The following is a 14,008-nucleotide window of genomic DNA, read 5'->3' as shown; positions in this document are numbered from 1 at the left end:
TCCTTTATAGTCAGCATGTATATCCTAACCTGCCCAAACACATTTGGTCTGTTTGGGGATTTCTCCTAAGTATAAAAATCAGTGCTTTTTTTTTTTGTGACTGTTTTAAATTTAGGGAGGGGGGAAAAACGAAAAGAAAAACCAAACCTCTGTTCTTCAAACTCTCTTGAAAATGTAATGCTTTTCTGCATTAAATGTAAACTAAGCAAAATGTCCTTTACAAGGAAAAAGAAAATCAGATGTTATTTATACCTCAGTCTTTATGTTGATTGGGGACAATGGCTGTCCTTTGGAATTTTACTTCCTCTGTCCTTGCTAAAAATATCACTAATTTAATTCTGTACTTTCTCTTTCAAAGAAAATGAACTAAATTGGAAAGTTGTCCCCAGGTGGAAGCTGTGGACATATTTGGTAGATATTTTATCAGTGATACAGATAAGAAACTGAAATGACTAAGCTGAAATGATATATGCTTTTTCTTTATTGAAACTTTTTTCTAACCATGTGATGCTATCCACTGTCTCCTTAACGCCTCTCCTCTCTTTTGACTTATGTGGTGTCCCCACATTATGCATGAACCATTTAGGTATGTGTGTACCTTCAGAAATCATGCATAATCTTGTGATTACTGCACAAAATGTTGGAACAAGGTATATTAGCATTTTCTGCCCATTTGCAGAATTCTGTCCACTTGTAATTGCAGTGTAAATGAAAAAAAAATGATGGTTTTAGGCATACACACGTTTTCACAACTAAAAGGAAGTCCTGGAAAAATCATAAGCCTACCTTGGATATTCATCTTGGGTTTTGCTTTTTGCTATCTGGGGCTCTCCATACTTAGATATAGGATATTTGAGAGGCTGCTGGGTTGGTGCACCTTGTTAACCTCTGTTAACCTCTGGGTATTAATGTAGGGTTTAAAATGTTACTTGTGTTCTTGTTATTCTTGAGAATAGCATGTCTGAGAAGTACAGATCCTACTGGGGCACTGGGGATTGTTTAGATTTCTTTTTGGGCTCTTATTCTGGAAGGTTCATTGTAGGAAAGGGTACTTAGTCTGAAAGTCAAGTTTTGGGGTAAAGGGGGCTTGTGTTAAAGAGTTCTTTGTGTTCATTCTGAGCTGAAAGTGCCTGTGGTGGAGGCTTAGAGAAAGAAGGGTAGCATGAGCAAAATGTTTCAAGTGCCTCGAAATAGGTTTGGGCTGGGCTTCATCTAGTTGAGGGGTTAGCCATTTAGGATTGGGGCAGTTTTTAGGATCTTGTGAAAAATGTTGTGGGTCTTTAATCTGCTAATCTTGGTTTTTTAGAGGTCTCCTGGGACTTGACTGAGAGGAATTTGGGTCAGGTGCTTGCGCTGAGCTGTCATAACTTCTTCCTCGTGGCTCTCAGTGATCCTAGAGCTGCATCTCCTCAGCACTTATTCCAGGCCACCAAACTTACCTTCCAGAAGTCTCAAGTCTCATTTGCATCTCTTTCCTGTCTGCTCAGCTTCTCTTAGGCTCCATTGGCCTGTCCTGTAGTGTGATCTCTACAAGCCTTCACCCTGCTATGAGGGAGGAGGGTCTGGTTACTTACCTCTACCAATTATTGTTCCGTGTGCCCTTGGTCTGACCATCTCTTCTATACTTGTCTCCATATGTTTCTTACCTTACACTTCTCTGTCTAAGAACTTCTGATTTTGTATGGTTGAAGTAAAGACTTCCTTTTTTAAGTTTCTCCTGGGGAAGCTGGAACCGCAGAGAATAATACTGTCTCGCCACACAGGCACTGTACTTCAGAGACCTGAGACTGTATGTGTTCTGTGGTCATCAGGTGCCTGCCTCCCCTGTTTACTTTGGCGCTTTACAGTTTCGAGCATCTTGGAGGGCAGAGGCCATGTGGTAGTGATCCCACCTGTTTTTCTTCAGTTACCCAAACCATGCAGTGCGTATGAAAGTGTTTTAATGCTGTCTGCTGTTGAGAGAAGTGTATTGTGTGGGAGACAGTTTTGGCAGTAGCATACATATTTGGCTTGGCCCTAAAATTGCTTTCTGAGTTTCTGGAAAAGGAGGATGTAAATGAAGTCCTGTTTTAAATGCCTTAGAAGTCGCCTTAGACTGTCTGTAATCTTTTTATAATGCAGACATCACTATCTGTTTTGTAATGTGGGGTATAATGTAAGATGCCCTTCCTTTTCTTTCAGGCTTTTTCTTTTATACAGTCTCTTGGATGGGGTTAAAAAAGAACTGTCAAGTTCCAGTCAATCAGTTACATGACAAAGAACATGAAAACAGTGCTGGTGTATTTGGAGGTTATGAATATGCTGGTTGAAAATTTGTGAGCTTTGAATGCATAGGGATCTGCCTTAAAGTAATTCCAAAGTTTGGTTGAGGCAGTGAAGTATACATGGGAAAGGCTGAGTTTGTGAGGTCATTCCTGGTTTTCAAATCCTAACTACCTTTACTGGCCAGCTGTGTGCCTTTGAGCAAGTTAATTAACATCTCTGAACCACTAAACCTTTATCTATAAAATGGGTGAAGATGTATCTACCTCGAGTTTTGTTGTGCCAATTAAAGGTGGTGAGTATATAATGTAAAGCTCATTAAATTGTTTGATAGCAGGTCATAGTTGGGCAAGATGGTAGTGTTAGATTCCAGGCATCTAGAAACAAGCTTTTGTGTGGCAGTGGGAACAGATTTTTTCCACAAACTTTCTGAGCTTTTCACGTTGCAAAATTTTGACTGGTGAACCTTTTAACTTTGGAGTGAGAGAGGTATTTTTTAAAAAACCATTGTGTGTTCAAGAAGAGGTTTTATCATCTCTAGCAAGAATTTTTAAATCATGTGGACCTGGTGGAATTTGTATAGTCTGACTAATGTTTCTCTTTCTTCAGGACAAAATGTGGAACTCTTCATAGTGTCCTAGACTCTTTGACACAATTTAAAAAGCGGCAGTGAGCTAATTATACTATTTAGGTCCTTTTAATTTTTTTTCCAATGTCTGAATTAAAATATGATCTCTTACAGAAAGAGAAAAAAACACTAAGAAGCTATACTGCTGCTTGATGGGCGGCTTACTTATTTATTAGTGGGAGAGGAGAGGACACCAGCTGCAACAGCAGATGCCCTTTTCACTACTGCAGTTAACTGGGTTTCCTCTTTACCACAATAATATTTTGAGGAATATAGTTTCTTTGCCCCTCCATTCCAAATGATTCTTAATTGAACAACTCCATCACTTTTTAAATAAGCACAAAATAAAGCAAATAACAAAAGCCCCTTTGGGGGCGATATCTGTATAGAGATAATTATAATTAACAAAGAAATGAGACTACTGTAGCAGACCCAGACCTTTAAGTGAAAACAGATTTTTGCATTAGTTCTGAGTTGTTAATGTTCTAACTTTTAAAAAAAAACTGTAAGGTCAAACTTTTTGGCCAACTGACAGGTTTTTTTTTTTTAATTTTTTTTTAATTTTTTTTAAATTTTATTTTATTTTGGCTTTTCCTGTCATCACGGGGGCCGCTCCAGTGTTTGAATGTAGAACTTCTGATTTTTCTTTTAGACCAGCTCCCTAAGTCAGTATATAATGAGAACTGGATCTTGTTTTAACTGTGGTGCTGAGGTGTACTCCATCTCATCCACTTTCTCTTTAGCTGGTGAATCCCCTCTAAAATCTTATCCTAAGGTACACATCGGGGATTTGGCTTATTTTTCCCACTTCAGATGCAGATTATTTTTCCTAATCTTCCTGGGTTTGGATGGAAGACATCTCAGGACCCACCTGCATTACTCAATGCGAATTTAGAGGATTTAATATGCTGCTGTTCCTCTCAACAGCCAAAGACTGAATTGTGTGGGAGTTCTTAACATTGTCTGAAAATGTGATGTATTAGGAGCCCACTGTTTCGCCAGCTTAAGCAAGGCCACACTGCATTGCCAGCAGATTCATAATTACTGGACCTGGAACTACAGGAAAATAGAGCTCTACCAGTTGCATAATCGGGGAACAGATATGGCCAAAATTAACTTGAAAGGAAAATGCCCTGGTGCTGAGGACATTTACTGCTCCCTCTAGAATTAGGCTGCTTAGGTAATATTTACCAGATGATCACTAGTTGCAACTTTGATTTCAGCAGAAAAGTTGACACTTAAAAACTCTTCAGTAACTCTTCAGTATGATCTCCATGTATCTATAAAGTCCTGAAAGCTGTTTTAAAATATTGGGGCATTTCGGTCTTAGGCCAGCTTTACTAGCATTTGGGTGGAAGATGAGTCTGTGAGTGAGCCATCTGTATTATGTGAGAGTCGAGGTTGAATTCTCTATCCTTGTGATAGTCCCTGGTAAGGTCCTGTTTGAAACTGGTAGAAATTATCCAAGTCTTCAGAGAAGCTGGCTTGGGTTCTTAATAATGGGATCTCACCAGTCTTCCCCCCTCACAGTTTGATCATACTTATTACCAGAGAAGGAAGAGGAACTGTTAGTTGAATGTTTAAATGGGAGGACCTTCTGCATCCCACAGGCTGCATCTGAGCCTTGGACTAAGTCAGGAATTAAAATTTGGAGAGAAATGTGACTAGAGAGGATTGCATCTCTTCTTCTAAGGTTCTCTCAAGCTTTTCCCCTATTGTCTGGTACTCTCATGGTTTTGTTACATATCACATCTGAGATATTAAGAAAGCTCCTTTGTCAAGTCTGGTGATAGTTGCTTTGGTGCCAGAGTTGTAGTGCACAGTCTGTCTGAACAGACCCACACAGTGAGTGCCTAAGAACAGAAAGTCCATCTGAAAGAATACAGCACATTTGCATCTTTGTGTGTTTGGAGGTGGAGGAGGGAAGGGTGCTACGATGATAGAAAAGGGTCTTTTAAAAGTAGTCCGCTTGGAATGAAAGCACATTTCCCCAAATCAAATTATTTTCTTTTTGTTAAGGTATGCAGTTTTACAGAGAGGCTGTGTTTGGAGACAGAGCCTTTTCAATTTGCTTTTTTTTTTTTTTCCCAAGTATTAGATGGCAGTTTGCAAGTCTTGCTTGTCAGAGAGGACCATAGTGACCTGTTTCTGCTAACTGTGGGATTTTAAAAAAGATTCACGCTGCTTTGTCCTTTTTTATTTCATAAAACATTACTACTGCTCTAAATGAAATAATAGATATGCATCAGTCAGTGTAGTCACCTTTTATTGTTGATTCAACTACCAGGTTTTTACAGAATTCACTCTGCATTTTATTTGACTTGTACATGAATAGTCTTGGCAGACTTAATTATATTAGTGAAAAAGCACTTTCATCAAAATTATAGGCTGACATCCCATAATTCATACTTACAGATTTGTGAAACAGATTTATGTAAATCTATCAAATTATTCTAGGTGACATTATTTTTTAAAATTCAGATTTCATCTTAATGGTATTTGTAGAAAATTTTCACATGAAAATTCTTAAATGGACTATTTTTAAAAATCTACCTCATGTCGCTCCCTTAAAAAGATAGAATACTATAACATTTGAGCATCTTTTCTCCACTTGTTCTGTAATCCATCTGGTACAATGTAGGGACTGTAAGTGTAGAAATATTAGATTAGTAAACATAGTGCTGGAGAGCATGTTTATAAGAGCAACACTCTGTTAACCATAAGCTCCTGGAATGCATTCATTCATTTGTACATACATTCATTCATTCAATGGATATTTAGTTAATAATCTTCTACGCTAGGGCCTCCTATGTTAGGAGCTATGTTCAGCTTGCCCTTGCTTTCAAGTAGCTCACAGTCTTATTACAATACACATATAAACCAAGGTATAATAGATGGAGCTGTGAGAGGACTAGAGAGTAGCGCTGAACATTGTGCTTTGGGGATGGGGTAAGTTGTGGCAGGAAATGATCTCTGATAAAAGCCTCAAAGGATACCCAAGACTTTATCAGTTGGAGATATGTATTCCAGCCACAGGGAACTGCATGTGCATTTTAGGGTTTATGTGTAGGAGTAGAGGAAGTTAAGCTACAGCAAAGAAGCAGATGATGACTTTGGGAACCAAAGAATGATTGGGTTTGCCTTTTAGGAACATCAACATTATAGTGGAGGATGGCTAATTTTGGAGTTAATAGGAGTCTAAGGGAAGGGTAGATGGGTTAGAATGTTGTAGCAGTAATCCAAGCCAGAATAATATATGAGAACTGTTACTGATGTAGAGAAGATGGGAAAGAGAGGCAAATTAAGCTGGTAGAACTACAGGATGTGCTACCTGTATCCTAGAACTTTAGCTGAAATAAGTGTATTTGCATATCTTCCCTGTTAGGCTGTGAGCTACTACTGTTGAGTCTTGGGTCAAATGGTGTTACCTTCAAGATGAGGCCCGCCCTTATATTTTTATATTTAAGCAGCAGTGTTTCCCTGCTCTCTCTCTCCCTCCTGCATTCTCATCCTTTCCTGTTTTGTTCCCCTTAGCCCTTGTGGAGCCTTCTAATATACTGTAGAATTTGTTCACGGGTGGAATTTGTCCACCCCCTAACCCCCACCAGAAGGTAATCTTTATTGGGGCAGGAACTTTTTGTCTCTACTCTCTCCTCAGAGCCTAGTAAAAAGTAAGCGTTCCATAACAAGTTGAATGAATAATGCTAAACGTAGGTGATAAATGTCTAGGATGACTTTTGGCATCTTTTTTTTTTTAATACAGCATTTGTTTTCCACAATCCTATATCTCACTTAATATTGGTTGCATAGAATAAATTCATGTACCAAGTTTAAAATCAAGAATTACGGTGGTCTATTGCCTTTACCTTTAAACCTGAGGGGGTAATTTGATGTTCTGAACATTGGTGGTAATTTGAAATAGAAAAGACTAAATAAAGCGACCTTTGAATAAAATGGGTTCAGAAGATTGTGTATTTTTAATTAAAATATGCAATTAAAATTTTAATTAAAGTATGCTGTTAAAGGCAATGTAGGTAGCAAGGGAATGGTTGCTGCTTTGAATTATGCACAGTTGAGGATAAATCGGAGTTTTCTATGTTTCCCACAGTAGCACTTTGTCACTAAGCGGACTCTCTTCCAGTTTCCCCTGCCGGCTCTGACCCCTGCAGGGCTCTCCATGGTCCTTGGTTGCATTCAGAGGCTGTGGAGTGTTTCAGCTTTGTGCTTTACATACTTGACTGTGGTTCTAAGCAGCCTATTTGTGACTGTTCTCCTTATGCCAGGAGCATTTTATAAGTGTTTTTCTATCTCTTGTGAAGAAGGGCATCTTTCTGTGGAATGTTTGTTAGATTAAAGGGAAGGGTGCACAATAAAATGCATTCCCACACACAGTGTACGGAATACATGTGCTAAAGTATGATACTGACCTGGACTTTTCATTGCTTTTGTGAACCTCCTTAGACTGTCTGAATCTTCAGATAGCATCTTTCATAGTGAAGTTCTGGAATTCATGTCATGGCTGTTAGGACAAATACTTGGATAAATGGTTCCAAAATCCCTAAGAGAATGTGACACAGTTCACCTATGTGGATAGTTGGGGACAAGTGGTGTTGACCCTGTTCAAGATGTTCAGTTACCAAAGGGAAAATATTTTGTCCCTGAAGACAGGGTTTATTTGTCTTGAAAGCTCTTTGGGAGAGCCTTAGCTTTGTAATTTTGTTCAGAATTTTCATTTAATCATTTGATTTACATAATGGTTATATTTGGAATTTAAATGTAGAGCTTTTATATTTTTAAAGGAAGAGACTCTTGGTTTTCAGTTTATCAATATGCACATTCTAAATTCAGAATAAGTTGGAAAACAGATTTGAATGATATGGATAAATGATGCTTGTTTCTAAGTCTTCCATGGTGGCTTATGGCTTCTGTTAGCTGATGAATCCAAAAGTGAAAAAGGTGCATCCAGGCTAACTTTTTATTTGATGTCTGACTTGCAACCACTGTTATTTTTTTCAATCTGTATTCACTTATAATAACGTGAAATACATGTTGTGTAAATAAGATGTGGTTTACATTGCGTTAAGAATGAATAACCACGTAGAAGTTCACATATAGTGAAACTATTATTTGCACAAGAAGTATACAGAAATTTGAGATGGTGGACAACCAAGAAACAATTTGTTGCAGTAAAATCCTGTTAGAAAATGCTTGGTTACCTTATACTTCAGGCATATTGAAGATGGTCTGAGTTCAGATATAACTGAGTTGTGAGTTGAGTTGAGAAGAGCACAGCATTTGAGAGAATAAGGAGTCCTGGGTTCAAGTTCTCTAACTCCCTACCTGTGTTTTTGATTCAGGGCAGCTAACTGAGCTTGCTGGGCTTCGGATATCTTTTCTACTTTACAGGATAAGAAACTGAATATCTTACATGATTAATGTGAGGCTAAAGTTCAGCAGTAAAACACCATATACCTGAAAGGTGAGAATGGGGAGAGTCTTGCCTATTTTGGTATCATCTCTGGGGCCTGTATATTTTTTTTAGGCATCCTGTAAGTATTTGCTGGCTTGACAAACTCACTTTAAAATGAAAATCCTGTGAAGTTCCTCTCTCCCTTGTGTTCCCATTTTATGTGCCAACATTTTAATGCATCTACAATAGTGGATTTAGGAATGCCACCTTTTAGCAGCAGATATCTCCTTCTTTCATATTATTTTGTTTAGAACACATTGCTACCTCAAATGTGTCCTAATTGGTGACACTCTTCCTAATAATGTTGTTAGGCAGATGACAAACTTTCTAGGAGGAGGGAGAGGTCATCTGGGGATAAATATTGTCTAGTATAATCAACTTACAGGTAGTAGAAATTTGGTTAAGCTATTATAGCTAGCCATGACTGCTTGAGGGCTCAGGCTCAAGATGAGGCATTCAGTGGATGAGCCTCCTGATAGTGATGTTGATGATAATACCTTTGGTAACTTTTGGTTAAATAAATAACACTGCTAATCTGCTTATTGATTCATTTAGCAAACCTTTGATTGCCTACAGCTGTTAAGAACTGGGAGCAAGAGCTCATTGGCCAGCATGGGAAACGGCTAGGTCATACGGGCTTTTCACGTACCCGGTGATCCATCTCCAGTGTGCAGTTACACCCAAGACTGCTCTCACGGGGCCAACAAACTGCTTCTCTGAAGTGATGGTTACATTGAAGATTTCAGAAGAAACACCCATATATATCTTTAAAATGTAACTGTAAAAAGGCAGCATTCTCCTCAAAGCCTCTTTACATGCCCAGACCATCAGTGCTTGGGCTATCCCAGGGCTCCCAGAAGCCCCCTCTTGTCTCCCCCATACTAATGTCTCTTCATTAAAACAGTGATTCTCAACCGTGGCTGCATGCTAAAGTCACTGAGATTAAAAAAACATCAACAACAAAGCTTGGTACCAGTGTTTCATCCCAAAGACCAGTGAACTCAAAATCTTGGGTTGTGAGACTCAGGCATCAGGTTTTTTTTTTGAAAAGTATTTATGATTTAAAAAAAGTGATTCCATTGTGCACCTATGATTGAGAAAGCCCTGTGGTTAGAAGCTGCTAAAATGTTGGTAGAAGGGCAGTGAAAGTAGGAAGGGAGAATTGACTCAATGTTAGTAAAGTTGATAATTTGATTAATTTTGTCGTAGAAGAAGAGAATAACAAACTATGCATTCCTTTTCCTTTCCCCATTATATTTGTAACATCTTTCTGATTTAACTTTAAATGCATATATTTAAACTCCTTAACATGTAGTATGCACACATTGTGTTTCTTCATGTTATCTTTTGTCTAGGATGATCTGCTTCTAACATAATGAATATTTTCATTGTTGCCCTAGCAACCTAGTTGAACAGGAATTACCATCCTCATTTTAGAGAGAAGGAAGCTGTATGTGGCCAGAGAGGTTAAGTAGCTTGTTCAAAGTCACACAGCTAGTTAAATGGCAGAGCTAGTATTGGAACTTGTGTGTTTCTTTCTCCAAAGCCCATGCTTTTTCCGTCATAGCTTGAGCAGATTTTGTGTTCAGCTAATGTGTATCCTGCTTGATAATAGAAGTGCAGCACATTTCTTAAGAGGACACTTTGTTATGCCCATTTTTGTCACCTACTCTGCAGTGTTTCTTCACTGTTTCAAGCTGAGAAACTTGCCCTTAGTTGAAAAGTTGACACCTTTTGGAGTGGCTTTAATTGTATGTACATTCCACTGATTTCAACTCATTTTCTGAGAATTCAGGCATCATTGAGAGTGGCAAGAGGGCTCAGATGATAGGGGAAAAGAAGGACTTACTTTTAGGTCACCTTCAAAATTTGCTCCAAATTTATTTTTCTGGTTTTTTTTTTTAATTCTTTTTCTTCCTCTCCTACATATTCTAATTGGCTTGGACATTTTCAGTGTACATTTCTGTGTTAATATTTTCCTGTACTCTTTATGTAAATAATAAAACACACTTTTTAGAAAATTTGATCCAGTTTATTTGAAGAAGTCCTCCTCTAAAACAAATATACAAATACACATACACATATATATTGTTCTTTTTCATTTTATATTCTTGTACTTGGTGAAGATTGTAAATGTGTCTGGGTAAAATTTGTAGAACACTGGCAGATTCTTGGTTGAGTCTTGCATTCTTCCCATTTTATGGGTTAAAAAACGGAAGCTGAAAAGATCACAACCATTAAGCCACTCAGCAGCTCAGCAGAGATTTGCACCCGCAGTTTCTGAAGTTGAATGTTGCCTTGTTGCTGGTGCTCTCTGGCTCGGGCAAGGCATGTGTGATGAAACAGTTTGGGGTTGTGTGTGTGTGTGTTTTTTTCAACAGCACTGCCTGCTGAGTTCTAACTGATGTTTAAACTTGTAAATGTAGTAGACAGAAGATGAAAAAAGACCACATGTAAATTTCTAGAAGAATTAATGCAGAATTCTTCTTACTATTGGAAAGATATGCCATGGTGTTAATGACAAGACCATTTGCCAAAGGGAAAGTGAATCTGTCAGTGGAGTAGAACTAATATATGCCTTTTCCCCCTTCTTTATTAGGGCAGAGCTTGGGATATGGATTTGTGAACTACATTGACCCTAAGGATGCAGAGAAAGCTATCAACACGCTGAATGGATTGAGACTTCAAACCAAAACAATAAAAGTATGTTAAAAATTTTTTTTATATCTATTTGCAGAATATAAGTTAAAAAAATTTAAGGTTTACTTAATTCTTTTTTCATCTCAGACCCATATAGATGCTTCTCAGGGAGGCATAAACTTTTTCATGTTTGTTGCATGAGCAGGGCAAGTGTTTATTCATGAGTATTATATGTAGTAACATGTATTAACAAAAGGGAAAAGTCCCAACCTTCTTAGACAAAATTCATAAAAATCTTTGACGCCTACTGAATTAAATTTCCTTCCCCAATAGAGAATTATTTGCCCTATACCTTGAGGGAACTCTAGACCTGTTCTTCTAGCACAGAGGTTGGCAAACTTTTTCCACACAGGGTTAGATGGTAAATATTTCGGGTTTCGGGTGCAATATGGTCTTTGTCACACCTTTGTAGTTCAGCCTTTGTAGCACAAAAGCAGTCATAAGCAATACATAAATGAAAGGGTGTGGCTGTGTTCCGATAAAACTTCATTTATGGGCACTGAAATTTGAATTTTTATTTTATGTTCATGAAATATTTTTCTTTTTATATGTTCCTAGAATATTTTAAAGCCATTCTCAATTCATGTACCAAACAAAAATGGGCAGATAGGCTTTGGGCTGTAGTTTGACTCTGCTCTAGCAGATTCAGCTTGCTTTGCGGAGACTAATTAGAAAAGCTTAAATGCCACACAGGTTATTTTTTTCCTGTCATAGTTTTCTTTTCAAGGCATACGATAAATAATTTTTTGTATACCTTTTCTTGTTTGTGAATTTTTGAAATTCTTAGGTAGATTCTTCCTGCATAAGAACTTAATTTAACCCATAGCATAGATTTATTCTCCTTTAAAAAATTAGAGAGATGCTGTCACTGACAAACTCATAGTATCTGCACCATCAGTTTACCTCTCCTACCCCAGAGCTGACATTGCCAATCAATCATGGCAGCCTTTCTCAATGAGTCTAGATGTGGCCCCCAAATATTTTTCAAAGTAGTGTTCCAAGCAAACTCCATCAGTTGACTCAAGTTGAAACCTTTATTTCACCCTTGATTTAAGCAGGCAGCTCAGACTATAGTATGAAGTGGTGAGGAGAAATTTGTCAAGGCGGACTGTGGCATCTGTCTTGCTTAGAGGCTTGTCTAGAAGATTTCTGCTCATTTTTTCAGGTATCTGAAAATGCAGTGTCATCTTTGTGCTTAAAAGTTGCTTCCTTCAGAATTGTCAGTTAAGGTAATTTGTTAGCTTTGGGTAGTTTTCACATGTCATACCTTATATTTATTTGCCCATAAGAAAAATGTCTGCCATATATCTCATATAAAGGAAACTGTATGTTGTGGCTCCCAAATATAATTGGATGTAAGATATACAAGAATCATAGCCGTTTCTTGATCGAGAAAGATCCCATGAAAAGTTCCATTGTTCAGCCTGAAAATGAACTCGCCCCTGTGTGTTACCGAAATTTGAGGAAAAAATTAGACTTCTATTTTACGTTAAGATAATAAGACGTAAGTTTGTTTTGACATTTTTTTTTTCGATCTGGACTGTTTTTTTTCTGTCCACCACACTTCTCTGCATGGTTTTGTTTGTGTTGCAGAGATTAATCTTTTAATAGTACCGTGAAGTACTAAGCAAGCACTCTTAAAAGAAAGACATTAACTATCCCAGTTACCTTCAGACTATTTTGCATTTTATATCCTACTGCACGTTTTTGCAGGTTGTCTCTTCTCTAATTTAAATTGATTTTCAGGATTGCTGTTAATTTATCTTAGTTCTGAGGCCCTGAGTTGTGCTTACAGGAGGAAGTGGAATAGATGGGTGGGATGGCTCATCCCAGGAAACACTCTTCTTCATTGCAGAAATAACTGCTCTTATTTCATTCTGGTGAGTGGGTTCTTTTGCTGTATGTCCTGACTGCCATAAGATACAGAAGAAGGCAGGGATGCAGGGGAAATGGGTCACCTTAGGAGAAAAATCCATGGCCTGCAAGGGAGGCCACGGTTGACAGCTTTTTCTTCACTGTCCATCATCAGCCTTCACTCTTCCGCGCCCAGCTGCTCAGGCTGAATACATGGAAGAAAGGACAATAATGCCTTGTGGCTTTTACGCTGTGACATCTGCTACTTCTCTTCTGATTTTCTGAAATGGTGGTGGGGGTGGTGGGTAAGCAGCCGGCTACTTTTTTCCCCGCCCCCATTTGGTTCCTGCAGAAATATCAGATAACAGCTGGTATCCTCAATTTGGTCCAGATTTCTCTGAGAGGCAAAGCTGACCATTTTCCAAAACCCTATAGCGCCCTTTTGTCTGTCTCTTCTTTCTATGTGTTTTTTCCCTTATCCTCAGTTAGACGTGTTTTGTGCTCTTAGGGTAAATCTTGGATCAGGTTTTTCTAATGCTCACTGCTTTACATACCTTTTGGAAGCTGCTTTTAAGCCTTCCCATCCCCTGAGATATTAGTCTATAAATTAGTCTGTTTCTCCTTCCTCTAGTCTATCCTGCTGATGGCTGTCAGACTAATCTTACAAAAGCACTACTTTTCTCAATAAAATACTCAAAATTTTATTGTTTTTCCCTGCTGTTTTTACTCAATCATTTAAATTAAGCTTAGCTTTTGAGGAGCAACCCCAGTCCTGTTTCCTACTGTTCTCCACTGTAGTCACACTGGCTTCTTCACTTTCAAGCTGATTTTATTCCCAAACTTTGTACGTGTGCTCTTGTACCTTCCACTTCCTGACATACCCTCTCCTACTCGTTTTTTAGCTTAACATTGGCCATCCCGTAGTTGGAGCCCAGCTGAAGTCCCTCCTTCATCTGCTTTCATGTTGCAGGGTTGTTCCACCTTGGGTTGGGATCTCCCTTCTTTGAAATCTGTATCCTTAACCCATGAAGAACTACAGAAGTTTTGGGATTAAAAGGATTGTATGTAATTTAGGTTTAAGCTACCCTTTGTGA

The 14,008-nt window shown here is 38.2% G+C and overlaps 1 protein-coding gene across 2 annotated transcripts in view; it reads left to right on the top strand.

Moving 5' to 3' along the window:
* The window catches only part of ELAVL2 (ELAV like RNA binding protein 2), a 148,478-nt gene that overhangs the window by 92,715 nt on the left and 41,755 nt on the right, over positions 1-14,008 (top strand). For both annotated transcript variants that reach the window (XM_037797349.1, XM_037797348.1), the window contains exon 4: positions 10,960-11,063. In XM_037797349.1, coding sequence (XP_037653277.1) covers positions 10,960-11,063 — 104 coding nt within the window. The remainder of the gene's footprint in view (positions 1-10,959; positions 11,064-14,008) is intronic.

This window comes from Choloepus didactylus, chromosome 10, assembly GCF_015220235.1.
Source record: "Choloepus didactylus isolate mChoDid1 chromosome 10, mChoDid1.pri, whole genome shotgun sequence".
NCBI classification, from domain to species: Eukaryota; Metazoa; Chordata; class Mammalia; order Pilosa; family Megalonychidae; genus Choloepus; species Choloepus didactylus.
This window is presented reverse-complemented; position numbering and strand designations above follow the sequence as displayed.